The sequence below is a fragment of the Pelmatolapia mariae genome, linkage group LG15, assembly GCF_036321145.2.
Source record: "Pelmatolapia mariae isolate MD_Pm_ZW linkage group LG15, Pm_UMD_F_2, whole genome shotgun sequence".
Lineage (NCBI taxonomy): Eukaryota > Metazoa > Chordata > Actinopteri > Cichliformes > Cichlidae > Pelmatolapia > Pelmatolapia mariae.
In genome coordinates, this window is record NC_086240.1 from 3,668,772 (window position 1) to 3,681,870 (window position 13,099).

General features: G+C 43.1%; 1 protein-coding gene across 1 annotated transcript in view; it reads right to left on the bottom strand.

The window, feature by feature from the left end:
* The window catches only part of phip (pleckstrin homology domain interacting protein), a 37,447-nt gene extending 25,244 nt beyond the window's left edge, over positions 1-12,203 (bottom strand). The window contains exons 1-12 of the mRNA XM_063494789.1: positions 12,041-12,203; positions 11,869-11,927; positions 11,754-11,783; positions 11,543-11,602; positions 8,355-8,505; positions 8,030-8,128; positions 6,287-6,447; positions 3,577-3,798; positions 2,538-2,638; positions 1,561-1,631; positions 1,132-1,232; positions 267-307 (exon numbers count right to left, since the gene is read on the bottom strand). Of these exons, the coding sequence (XP_063350859.1) occupies positions 267-307; positions 1,132-1,232; positions 1,561-1,631; positions 2,538-2,638; positions 3,577-3,798; positions 6,287-6,447; positions 8,030-8,128; positions 8,355-8,505; positions 11,543-11,602; positions 11,754-11,783; positions 11,869-11,927; positions 12,041-12,080 (1,136 nt within the window). The 5' untranslated portion in view covers positions 12,081-12,203. The remainder of the gene's footprint in view (positions 1-266; positions 308-1,131; positions 1,233-1,560; positions 1,632-2,537; positions 2,639-3,576; positions 3,799-6,286; positions 6,448-8,029; positions 8,129-8,354; positions 8,506-11,542; positions 11,603-11,753; positions 11,784-11,868; positions 11,928-12,040) is intronic.
* Positions 12,204-13,099: the final 896 nt, after the last annotated feature.

Genomic DNA, 13,099 nt, shown 5'->3' on the forward strand with positions numbered 1-13,099 from the left:
TACAGCTGAGCTTGTTTTTCTGCACTCCGTCTAGGCACACACAGTTTAATATGACGCGCGCAAGCACAAGTGTGTGTCTGAATGTGTGTTTGTGAGAGAGAGACACACACAAAGAGTGTGTGTTAGACATTAAGTAAAGCTGCTGACATCATCAAGTTTTATCACAGCACCGCAACAGTGGTGCAGAAAAAAGAATTAACTGCATTAACTATGCACCTCACACACACACGCACACACGTATAGAAATGCAATCTGTGTAAACTCACCTGTCACTGCAATGTGAAAATTGGATGCTGTCAACTTTGTCCTAAGTGGGAAAATATGAGAGAGAAACGTCAGCGCAAGCCTATTTCTTATTTAGTTACCGTTAAACTGTATTTTCAGCAAATTAAAAAATGTCAAATAACTAGTTCATCTCAGACATTTTCAATTACAATTCCACGTTTCATTGACAAGAACAATATTTGTGACAAATCATTTCAAATCCACCTTTAAAGTTGACTACTATAAGAGCAGCTTTGTATTTTTCACATTTCCAAATAGATATTCCTATTTTTTATTTATCCTCTCAATTCCTCTTTGGCTCTTTTCACAAACTGAAGGTCTGAACAGCAGCTGGGTGCTCATGGTCAGAGCAGTATGTCTGGAATAACTATATCCACTCTTGCTGAGATCATACACAGGCAAGAGTGGAAAAAACTGTCTGAAAATGAGCACTGTTTGTGCACATGTTGTATTTGTTATTTGACGCATCTGTGGTTAGAAGGGTATATACAGGACAGAAAATAAGGAAGACTATTATAGGTCTGCTTCAGATGCTCCTGAGGAGGTTAATATATGGTTGAAAACTTCAGAAGCCAGCATGTTTTTTTGCTTTTATTGTTAAAATAAATCAAATGAAAAACCAAGAGGAGCTTTCACTGAAAAAAAATGAAACTATATCACAAACAGTAAGAAAACTATAGCTATAGATCTACAGCTATAGATTTGATCATTTTAGTAATATTCCCAGAAAGCTAGGTCAAATCTTAAACTTGTTCAATAAGCCAACACAGTGCGCTTGGATTAAAGCTGTTTTTGCAGTAACTAAATAATAAATAAATAAATAAAAAGGGCTCTACGCTGACTCACCGTATGGGACTCAAGCTCAGAGATCTTTTCTGGTTGGCCTGAGCCAAAGTAGTATACCCTGATGATGTGGTCTGTGCTTCCTGTGGCGAGGAACATACCACCTGGATATTTTTAAAAGAAAGAAAGAAAAAAGATTAGGGTAATATTTGTTTCACATTCATTGATTTACCTCGGGGACATTAGTATACATTAACTATTTGCAAATGTGCGTGCTTTTGCAAACCAGTAATTTTTCTAACCCTTAAAATAGAAATACCCACAAAAAACAGACCACAGTCATTCCACATTTACTGATAAGGAGCAGCAGCCACACAAGTGGTGACGCACAATGTGTGCTGTTCTCCAGTTAGTCTGAGTGAGCACCTTTTTCTGTTTCTCTGTCAGTGCTCTGGAAGCATGCATAAAAAAACCACAGTGAGCTGTGTTCACCTGCGCTGAAGGAGGAGCAGATCATCTGGACGCCGGGTCTAGAGCGCTCTGTGAATTTACTGGGCCTCTGACTGGACACACACACACAAACACGAGAACAAAATCGTTTATAACACAATTTAACACAAAGAACTACCACCCTGTGTTTTTAATAGAAAATGTTTTACATTTTGGCGTCTTGGCTGAGTTTGGCGTGCTTTACATACTGCACCTAAACATTTCTAAAACTGTATTTTAAATACAGTGACAATTATAAATTCATGTGTACTTAAGATCAATACAATCTTATAGAAATCTTCAGCATAGGATCAAACTTTTACACAAATAAGCCCCTTTCAGACATGAACTCCTTTACATTCATCAAAATGTATCAACTTTATGTCTCTATTTAAAAAACAAAAAGACCGCGTGCGACTGAGTAATTATTTCAGTGCAACACCTGCCTAAACTGCAAGTAGCCGAATTTACGTAATAAGATTACACCGCACTGACTTCCAAGGGCGTGCACAGGTTTCTAGCCAGTATATAGAGACCCATTAATGAAGCACAGGCTCTCTGCATCGAGTAGCAGAGACAATATGGGGACAAGGTTCACAGAGAGGTAATATGAGAGTCAGGAACAAGCCAGTGCATGTAACAATAAGGAGGAAGATGCAGGAGGCTCAGATCAACTTCTAAAAATAAAAATAAGTATTTTACTCCACTGAAAACTGCGTGTCATCTCATGCCAAATATCGTGTCCAAACCATGGCTTTCTACATCACAGCTGCGCAATTCACTGAATGAGGCCGTGAGGAGCATGAGCTCAAAAAGTGACCTTTATCTGAATGACAGAACGCTGTCACTTACAGATTGATGAGGACAACTGTGTTATGTATGCCGTGTCTGAAAAGGGGCTGCAATGACGTGCTGACAAAATGCTTGATGCACAAAGTGTGAGAAATGTTTGTGCAGGTGAGACCGTGTGTTTTTCTCACCCAAACTTGAGTGTCCGTGCATCCCACTGCCAGAAGCAGATGGTGCCATCAGCTCCGGTGGAGGACAGGTAGCGCTTGGAGCCGCTACAGAGAGGAGAAAACTGCAAACACAACCAATCAGAGGTTAGCGGAATGAACAGAGGACAAAGACACACACAAACACAGTCGCTCTCACTGGGCGCTTCATTAAGTATACCTGTTTGTCTGCTTCTTAAAGCAAATATGGAATCAGCCAATCGCATTGAGTCAGACGGGCTACAGCAGCAGAAAGACTACATGAGTGCCACTCCTGTCAGCTACAAACAGCAAACTGAAGCTACAATTCTCATGGGTTCACCAAAACTGGAAGAATATTGCCTGGTCTGATGAGCATCAATTTCTGCTGTAACAACCAGATGCTGGGTCAGAATTTGGAGTCAACTCATATTCTGATAGCTGCTTTCAGCAGGACGATGACACAAAGCTCCAATCATCTCAAAGTGGTTTCTTTAACATCTCAGTGAGTTCACTGCCCTCAAGTCAGCCTCCACAGTTACCAGATCTCAATCCAGTAGAGCACCTTTAGGATGTGATTTTTAATACAATGGACGTGCAACAAATCTGCAGCAGCTGTGTGATGGTATCACATCAATATGGACCAAAATCTGTGAGGGATGCTTCCAGCATATTGTTGAATCTCTCCCATGAAGATTAAAAGCAATTCTGAAGGCAAAAGAGCGTCCAACCAGGAGCTGATAAGGGTGACTAACAAAGCGTCCAGTAAACTAAAAGCAGTTGCACAGATAAAACTTGACACAAGTTAAGCTGTGTACTGTAAACACAAAAACATTTATACATATATATATATATATATATATATATATATATATATATATATATATATATATATATATATATATATATATATATATATATATGTATTGTCTGTTAAGTTAAAACTTAGCTTTCTACAGTAAAATACAATCGCAGTTTGTGGTGGCCTCTCCCGGTCTGTAAAGAATATGAAATAAAAACAGCTTTAAAACAATCAAAACAATACCTGCAGTGAGGTGATGGAGGCTGCGTGTCCCTCCAGGACAGCCAAAGGAGCGCAGGTTTGCAAGCACCACACTCTAATGGTCTTGTCACAGGAGCCGGCGGCAATCATGGTGTTCTCATAGCTGACGGCCATGTCGGAAATCTCGGCAGCGTGGCCGCGCAGGGTTGCCAGCAGACGCCCGTCATCTGTTCCCCAGATCTTCACGAGACAGTCATCTGAGCCCTGGGACAGAAAGAAAACACCACCGCACATAAGTGAAGATTCACATTTGAGATCAGCGCATCTGCTTCTGGGCAACGGTTCCAGGAAGACAAATTAAAAATGTGAAGTTGAAGAAGATTTTTAAAATCTATCTGGGCACGCTGCAGAGCAGGACTCTCAGCAGATTGGCAAATTTGGAATACAAACAGAGGCGGGAAGGAGACTCTTGAAATGTAAAAATAGATTAATGGTTAATTTGCTTTTTGACAAAAAAGCTACAATGAACATTTCAAGGCACTGACGGTGCATTTGCATGCACTGTAACCAGCTTATTATTAACCGGTAAAGAGAAAAAGACCGCAGCTGGCATGTAAACACATTCCCTGGCTAATGTTATCAATGCAAAACAACAGTGAGCACTGCCAAATGAACACGCAGACTGTTACTGTGGTCTGAGAATATCTTAGGCTGATTACATTTGACTCAGTAGACTGAGACTGGATGTGATGACACAGAGTTGGTTTTATGTACATGAGAACTCGACTGTTAGAATGGAGGGACAGAAAATAGATAGATCAAGCAGGCACCAACTCATATCCTCTTACTTTGTAACAGTTTTGTAGCAAAGTAGAAGCAAATAATAATTCTATAAATATTTATAAATAATTACAAAAAAAAGCTTTGTTAGTGAAGCATATACAAGAATTGTTAGCTCAGATTCTCCTTAAACACTCATTAGTCTGCAATCAAAGTGCACGATCGAGTCTTCAATCGTGAACCCGCCTTTGGGGAGCGTGCCTGGCTGCGATCCAACTCGCTGACGGTTAAACTGCTCATGATCCAACATGTTGCCAGATCCATCTGTTTTTTAGTTAAGAGCTCAAAATTATTTAAGTAACAGGTAACCGTGATGAAGACGCGAAAGACACACAAACACAAATCCACTTGTTTTAAAAAGCCAGCGATTTCAGGATGTAACGCTTCATAAAATTAAACTTCTTCGCTTTAAAATAAGAATTTTTGTCACGCTGAGGGTCAGACACTGTTAATGACAGTGTTTCATTTTATGTGCTCCAACATGCACCTGAAAACTTTTTTTTAAAAAATCATAATGCTTTATAAAATAACTAACACAGTGCTGTATGTTAAGCATATATAAAAAGACGGATTGGTTGCCCCGAAAGCCTTTACCTTTTATAACTACAAAGCATTTTGGGAGACCTGCCACGCCGTCTGCACCACCATAGATTTAAGAGCAAAGTGCAATCCTCCCTGTTTCCTCACAACTACAGATAAGATTTTAACGAAAGTCACAAGGACAACCAGCACATACCAACTGTTCTCGATTTGTCTTTTCAAGCGACCACAAGAATTGGCCGTTTTTAAAACTATGTTATGCAAATCGATATAACTGACTGCAAAGCTGTTGTTCGACCAAACTTGCGTGGACTTGTTCACCAAACACAACGATCCCCGCGAATCTTTAGGGCACACAAAATAATCAATTAATATGCCTGAAACAGCATAAGAGCCTGAGCAAAAGGACTGAAGAGATCTAAAAATAAGAAAATATATAAATAAAAATGATCTCATGATAAAAGGAGGGGGAAAAAGTAGCGGCGAGAGAGGGAAAAAAAAGGAGAGAAAGAGAAAGTGAGGGAGAGCAAGAATGAATTTTAATTCTGGCACTTAGCCAGCGCCTCAGAGGAAACATTTTCTCCAGTTATGATGAGAAATAGCAAGATGAAGAGTGGGGGGGGGGAGGAAGAGAAAGGAACAAAGGAGGGGCGGCATAGCATGAGGACGGGGGGGAGAGAGAAAGAGAGAGAAAGAGAGATAACAGGAAAAAAGACACAGAGAGACTCAATCTAACCCCCTCCTCCTCCTCCTCCTCTCCCTCTCAGCAGCCAGCCATTTTTAGAGATTTAAGAAGTGAAAGCTGAAAATGGTGTAGAACAGCAGGCAGTGTTTGACTCAAGATTCCAAACAGAAGGACGGCGACATTAAATCAACATTGTCTCATTGTTCCTTCACCATTTAACACGCTACCAGAAGCTGTACCTCTCTCAAACTAGGTGGAAAAGGCATGCGGCAAATGTATACAACGGGCACCCAGGGGGCAAAGGTCAGCTTACTTCTTTTGAGATAAATGCTTTCACTTCATTACCCGTGATTATTATCATCGCACAGCTGTCTGAGTTTTTCCAACGTATAACCCAACAGGTTATAGCTGTGAGTCACTGAGTAAAAGCGTCCTACCACAGTTAGGTAAACAGTAATTACCGCCTAGCAGAACCGTTACAGCATGAAACGCAGATGCTTGTGCATCTTGGTGAGCGAGCGGCACCTTGTAACAATCTAACACAGAATGCGAGAGGTGACTCTAAACAAACACAGAGCCGCCACAATCGCGCAGCAGCCACAAGAAATTAGACTCGAACAGGCACCCGTTCACAAGCTAATGTCAACGCAACGTCGAACAAAAACGCAAGCGTGTGGGAAAACTTACGGTGAAGATGCGTCGTCCCGTCCTGTCGAAGGTCACGCAGTACACGGACGACAAGTGTCCCAGGATCCTCTTGTGCATCTTCATGTGTGTGTACACGGCCGTGGGCAACAACTGACGGAGACGGTAGGCGCCATTCAGTCGACGGCAGAAGCTCGTCTCCACTGGATGTCAAGAAAAACATGCACATTAGTACGGAAAGACACGACTGTACAGAATGTACAGATGTAAACATCACTAAATATACACTAAATTGACAAAAGTCTCCACTCGTCTGCTTTCCCATGCACACTCCATTCTTAATGCAAAGAGTTTAATATCCTGTCAGTTTGGTACCATAACAGCTTCAGCTCTTCTGGGAACGTTTTCCACAAGGTTTAGGAGTTTGTTTATGGGAACTTTTGAGCGTTCTTCCAGAAGCACATTTGTGAGGTTAGGCGAGAAGGCCGGGCTCGCATTCTCTGCTCTGATTCATCCCAAAGGTGTTTTATTAGGTTGAGGTCAGGGCTCTGTGCAGGCCAGTCAAGTTCTCTTCCATACCAAACTCGATCATCCATGTCTTTATGGACCTTGCTTTGTGCAATGGAGCGCAATCATGTTGGAACAAAAAGGGGCCATCCCAAAAGTGTTCCCCCAAAGTTGGGAGCATAAAATTGTCCAAAATGTTTTGATATCCTGAAGCATTAAGAGTTCCTTTCACTGGAACTAAGGGGCTCCCTCAAACCCCTCAAAAACAATAATCCTCCCTCCACCAAACTTTATACTTGGCACAAAGTAAACCCAAACGCCAAACCCAGACTCGTCCACAGAACACGACTCCGTTCCTCTAGAGTGCAGTGGCGCCGTGCTTTACACAACTGCATCCGACACTTTGGATGCGGCTACTTTCATGATGCATAACCATTTCCATCAAGCTCTCTACACACTGTTCTTCTGCTAATCTGAAGGACACAAGTTTTGACAATAGAGCATAAGAATGCTGAAATATTTTAAAGTGAATTATTAAAAAAAAAAGACCTCCGTCTTTTCAGTCTTGGACTTATTAAGATTGGCTTTGTATGATTCACCATTCAAAATAATCCTCATTTATCTTATTTGTCCTCCGCAGCACAACCCTATTCTGATTGAGTGTCCCTGACACACAGTAGGTTTGAATGCGCCTGAGTAAGGCTCCTTTGCACTGTGTCTGATGCCGGTGTTATAGTTGCTGCATCCGCTAGTTTATAAAGGGTCCTTGGGTCCTTCACGTTTCATGAGATGCTCTGTAGAGAAGTGTCCATGTGACCTGCAGTTTTTTGCAACCAGTGTGCCAAAATTCGCATGAATGCTTCAGATGGATTCCAAGAGCACTTGGGGAAAAAAATAGAACAGGAAGGACTACTCATCCATGGTGTCCACAGCTGTCCATGTGCATCTCCACAAGCAAGTATAATCCTGTACTGAGATGGTCATACTGAGGATATCCGCTCTCACTGACACTGACATCAGATCCAGGAGTTAAAAAAAACTGTCCAAACAGCGCTCTTATAGACGTCTGGAGCCGGAGCTTTTGGATTATTTGTAGATGCATCCCCCTGATTTTTGGAAACTTTTGCCATGTTTATTAAGCGCGAGGTGAAGCACAACAAGTCCACTTTTTAAAAAAAGATCCACAAGTCTGCGTGCAAACATACAGACTTCTTTAGGCAAATCAATACTTGGCCCAGTCATTTTGGCCCAGTTTACCAAAATGAATGTTTTCCTTACCAATATTTGGCGGGCTCCCGTAGATAACAGGTGGCTCCGGTGGACGTCCACAGTGCAGCGCAGCCAGCGCTGAGCCTTTCCACACAACATGTTTGCAACCTGGAATTTACACACACAGCACAGATGCATAAGCACATGCACAGCTATAGTTAAGTGGGTGGAGTGCATGTTGATCTGGATGTATGCAGTCATATTCGCATAACCACGCAAATGTATACATTCACTCTATGTCTTGGTAAGTCAGCACTTACACAGGCATTGAGCGAGTGGGTGTTTTTGCGCGTGTGTATATTTAGGTATGCAAATGCACTGCACGTGAACTCACTCTTGGTGGTGCGGAGAAGATTCTGTCTGCCAGCTCCTAGAAGGCTGGTGAGTCCAGGCACACTGGCAGGGACCTCCCTCTCCAGCAGCGGACAAACTCTGGTGCAGACCTGCAGCAGGTGGTCTGGCGTGATGTGCCTGTAGAGCTTTACCTGAACGCAAGCATACACTCAGATTAAATCTGTCTTCAGGCTGGTAAATGACCACAAAAAACAACTACTGCCAGTGGGGGGAGGGTGCTAGAGTTTAAAAAAAATAAAAAAGGAAGCTGAGAGAAATGTGCTCAAAGAGCTTTCCTGCCAAAAGCTGCTGTGTCAAGATATCAAACCCCCACCAGCTGGATGATTTCTGCTGCTCGAACCCGACGACAGTGGTGTGAAAAAGAAAACGTCTCAGTGGAGGTACAAATGGGTTCCACATTACTACGCCAATTTTCACACAAAAATCTACAAATCTATCGGACACATCAGAGGGTGAAAACATGTCAGAAGGCAAACAGTGGCTGCAAAGTAAAGGGAAATTGAAACTTTAATTTCAAATTCAAGTATTTTCAGCAAACAGAAACACTGAAAAATCCAGGCCACTTCCACAAATGTGGATGCAAGTAAAGGCCCCTCTGCTCTCTGAGTGTGTCAGAGGAAATCACACTAAACCGATAACAGATAAACTAACAGATAAGATCCTTCTTTTTTTTTAATAAACTGCAAAAATAAAAATACAACCTGAGACGTATTTATACACTAAAATGAAAAAGATGAAGACTTTTAAATGGTGCGGCTCCCAGCAGCATACGCACTACAACAGCAGAGAATTGAGGGAGGGTTGTGGTAGTGGGGTGGAGGGGGTGTGGCATGCAACATAAGGATGAAGCACACAGAAACCTACGCTGTTATAAACACACAGCTTCTCTGATTCCACTGACACATGGGGACCCTCCTGCATGGCCTACTTCTAAAGAAACATGCACGCCTGAATGAGTGGAATGGCACGCACGATACAGCACGGGCCGGGATGAAAGCGAGACACGGAGGGAAATAATGCAGCATGCAGCAGTGTGTTTACTTGGAGCAAGCCAGATCGGTTTAAATGTATTCACTCAAATCAGACGTGCAGTCATCGGCTTTGTTTCAGACACGTAAGCCTGAAATTAAACAATTATTCCACTCAGTCACACACACACACACACTTTCTCCATTCCTTTATCTGTCTCTGTCACACACACACACACACAATTAATGACCCCTTAATTGCTTTCAACATCCTTGCTGGTTCACAGACGTGATCAGTGTTTCTAAGCACATATCAGCCCCTCTTAGGTACACACAGACCCACGACTGACACACACACACACTAAACTAAGTGATGTGCAATAACAATTTGCTCCATTTTCCTTCCTTCTGAAGGGTAATGGATAACACTCCCCCAGCCACGGCTGCACCATCACAAAGCACATGGCCCCACACCACTACAAGTAACCCTCTATATAATCATTATTAGTATTGTTATTATTCTTATTAATATTTTTATTATTATTACCAGCCTGCTTTCCATTCATAGCCCTAGAAACATCTTTCACCTCAAGCATCACTGCCTCTGACATAGATTTGCATTCATTAAAATGTATTATTGCTGACAACTAATCCATTAATAAATGAGTCTAAACACATTTGTGCTGATAACGATGCAGGCTTCCACTTCCACTCAAAAACACGGCCGTATTTCATTGCACTTCGTCTTCCTGATCAGTTTGAAATGCGACACGAAAGCAATCGAACATCTAATGAATCCGCCTTCGTTAATTAGCCGCAATTAATATCGTTAATTATTACAATATCATTGTTGAGTCCTCATTAATGCCCAACCCCCTTCTTTAACAGCGTCCCCCCCCCCCCCCACCCAGACATCTAACTACAAACGCCCACAAAAAAATAATAAATAATCATAAATAAATAAATAAATCCAGCCGATATCCTGCCCTCCTGCCTCTAACCTCCCTGCTTCCGCTTGGTCTAATAATTAAAACCCCTCCGCAGTATTTTTTTTAATACGGGAAATTATGCACAATAGACAGGAGGCAGGCTGAAAGACTGGGGACGGGAGGAGGAGGAACGGAGAGCCCAGCGAGCCAAGCAGGAAGAGAGAAGAAAAAAACACACACACTCATACGAGCGGGCAGAAAGACGCTGTCAATAATTTCTTAAACATATACATTTACATGGCGATCAAGCTGCGCTTTACGCCATCTAGTTCCGTGTGTGCTTTGGGATGTGAAGACGGAAATCGTCCCCCACAAACATTACCTCGTACATTAACCAGGTCGCTGTTTTTTTAAATCAGTATTAAAATAAAAACTTTTAAAATAACACAAAAAGGAAAAAAGATAACGGAGAGTGCGCGCTTTTAGCAGGTCTGACTCGGAAACAAATATGTAAGAGGATGGTGAATTCACTCCACGCCCCCATGCGTAAAAACGCCGCTTTCAGGCGAAAGCCCGGTTTGTTTACATGACAATTAAGCGCTCCAATTAATAGCGCGATTATAAGACATCAAGCTGAACGTTACCTCGCATCTTCACACCGACTGATCCTTCCTCTGCTTTTCCGTCCGAGCTCGCACCAAAACAACCCTCTCCCCAAAAAATAAAAAATAACCACTCCACAACAACCTCAAAGAACAGGGGGCGAGCCGTGACTCCGGCTATACTGACTATACTCTTTATATTCCCCACGAATAAAAAAAAGTCCTGTTTTCTAACTCTTGTGCCCCCCCTGTGTGTTTTCAACCCATGCACACAAATTATGGTTCTTGCAGGACAAGAGCGCCTCCATCTCTCTCTCTCTCTCTGTGGCTCGTGGCGCAGGGAGTCCCTCCTCCGGATCCTGGCGCTCCTACACCACAACACTCATGACGTATCAACATTTCACACACATTTTTCACCAACAACTCTCGCAACCTTTTGGACATGCATGGCCACCAAACTCGCACACCGTGGCGCACACAAGGTTGGGACCCGAGCCCCTTGTAAGTGCTCCAAAAAGAGCAGCTTCCCTCCCCCTAAAGCCTGCAGCCGACTCGCCCTGCAAAGTCCTTCTTCAGTTTGTGCTCCACCACCTGATTTAAAAATTGCGGGAAATTCAATTTTTATTTTGCTCTCTAAAAACTTTTTCCTCAGTTATACAGCACCCTTACCAAATTTTCGTACGTCCCGGGGTGTTCCTGCCCCGTCCAGTCCAGCCTTTTGGGCAGCAGCTGAGGTGGAAAAACAGTGTGGACCGTGATCATCCAGTTTATAGACGTATCAGGTGATGTTTTAAAACAGTAAATGGTAAATCAGAGTCAAAGCAACATCACAAAGTACAGTGCAGAGAGAAGCATCTCTCTCGTGCTGCTGACTGCTTACCTCCTTCTCCTCCACCTCCCTTATCAGGGTCTGAAAATAGCATAAAAATACAGAATTACACCTCGTGACAATTGCCGACATATTATAAATTCTCCTAAAATGCGAAAACACCAACCTCGGCTGCTTTTTGACACGGTCCAGCTTCTAGAAATCGGGCTATTAGGAAGTACAGTTCTGGTATGGTTGGAGGGGGAGAAGAGGACGGGAGCTGCGTTAGAAGAGGGCACCGAGGAAATTGGGGGGATATTACAACGACCGTGACATAGTTTCCGATCTCCTTTACTCACCAGAAGTCAACTGCGCGATGTGTATACTGTCTGAAGCCATTTTGGTGTTGTTTGCCAGGGCAGCGCCAGAGCCTGTGTGGTGGGTCTAGGTGGCTGCCCTGTAGCTGTCACTGTTTATCCACCAGGAAGAGGCTGCCTCCATTCAGCTTCGCTCGCACGAAGTCCCGGCTGCGGGAGTATACCTCCGCGGAGCGATAATTAGTGCGCGCTGAAAGCTTCACCCCGCCAAACACCGCCTTCCTTTAACAAAGACCGAATGGCTAAATTGTGGCTGTACTGAGCGCCGGCTGGGGCGAATTTCACTTACGACCGGTTTACCGTGGAGGCATGTTTGTTTTAATCCCCCTCCCCCTCAAAGGAAAAAGCGCAAGCCCTCTGCGGAGGAATACAGGCGCTGTGTCTCACGTACGCCGCCGTCGAGGGGAGGTAGAAATGGCAGCCTGCTAAAGGAGAGGACACATTGCTGCAGAATGGCTGTTATTTTGTAACTAGACGGCATTTATCACATTTTTATTCATTAGAGTCCATTCCTCCGTCATTTAGTGTCTATTGCGGATTATCACAGCCTAATTCTTGCCATATTTTTTTCTGTATATTCGTAGCTGGCGGGTTCAGAACATGGCTCCCGTGTTTGAGAGGGATTTACAGGCGAGCAAACGTTTCAGCTTAGTTTATCATTATTATTTTTATTATCAAACACCACAGCTAGCCTGCTCTTTTATCAGCTCTCCGTGTTCTTGCTGCTGGTCTCGCTTGTCGTAACTCTGTCGCTATTGTGTAATAAGATGTCCTAGCTAACACACCCACTCTCTCAGGGAGCCGTTTGGTGGGGAAGTCGTCCATTTCTCTTCCAAATACTACCAGGCAATAAAATGGGGGAAGGGTTGGAGAAGGGGAATGCAGCTTAATGAATGAAACCCCGTGAGTTACAGCAATTTAATGGCAACCGAGACACTGAGACAAGGCACACACATCAAGGGGGATTATCAAGGAAATGCATGACAGGATGCCACCTCAGTGACAGCTGTGAATGAAAAAAAGGAACAGCAACTCTTTGGT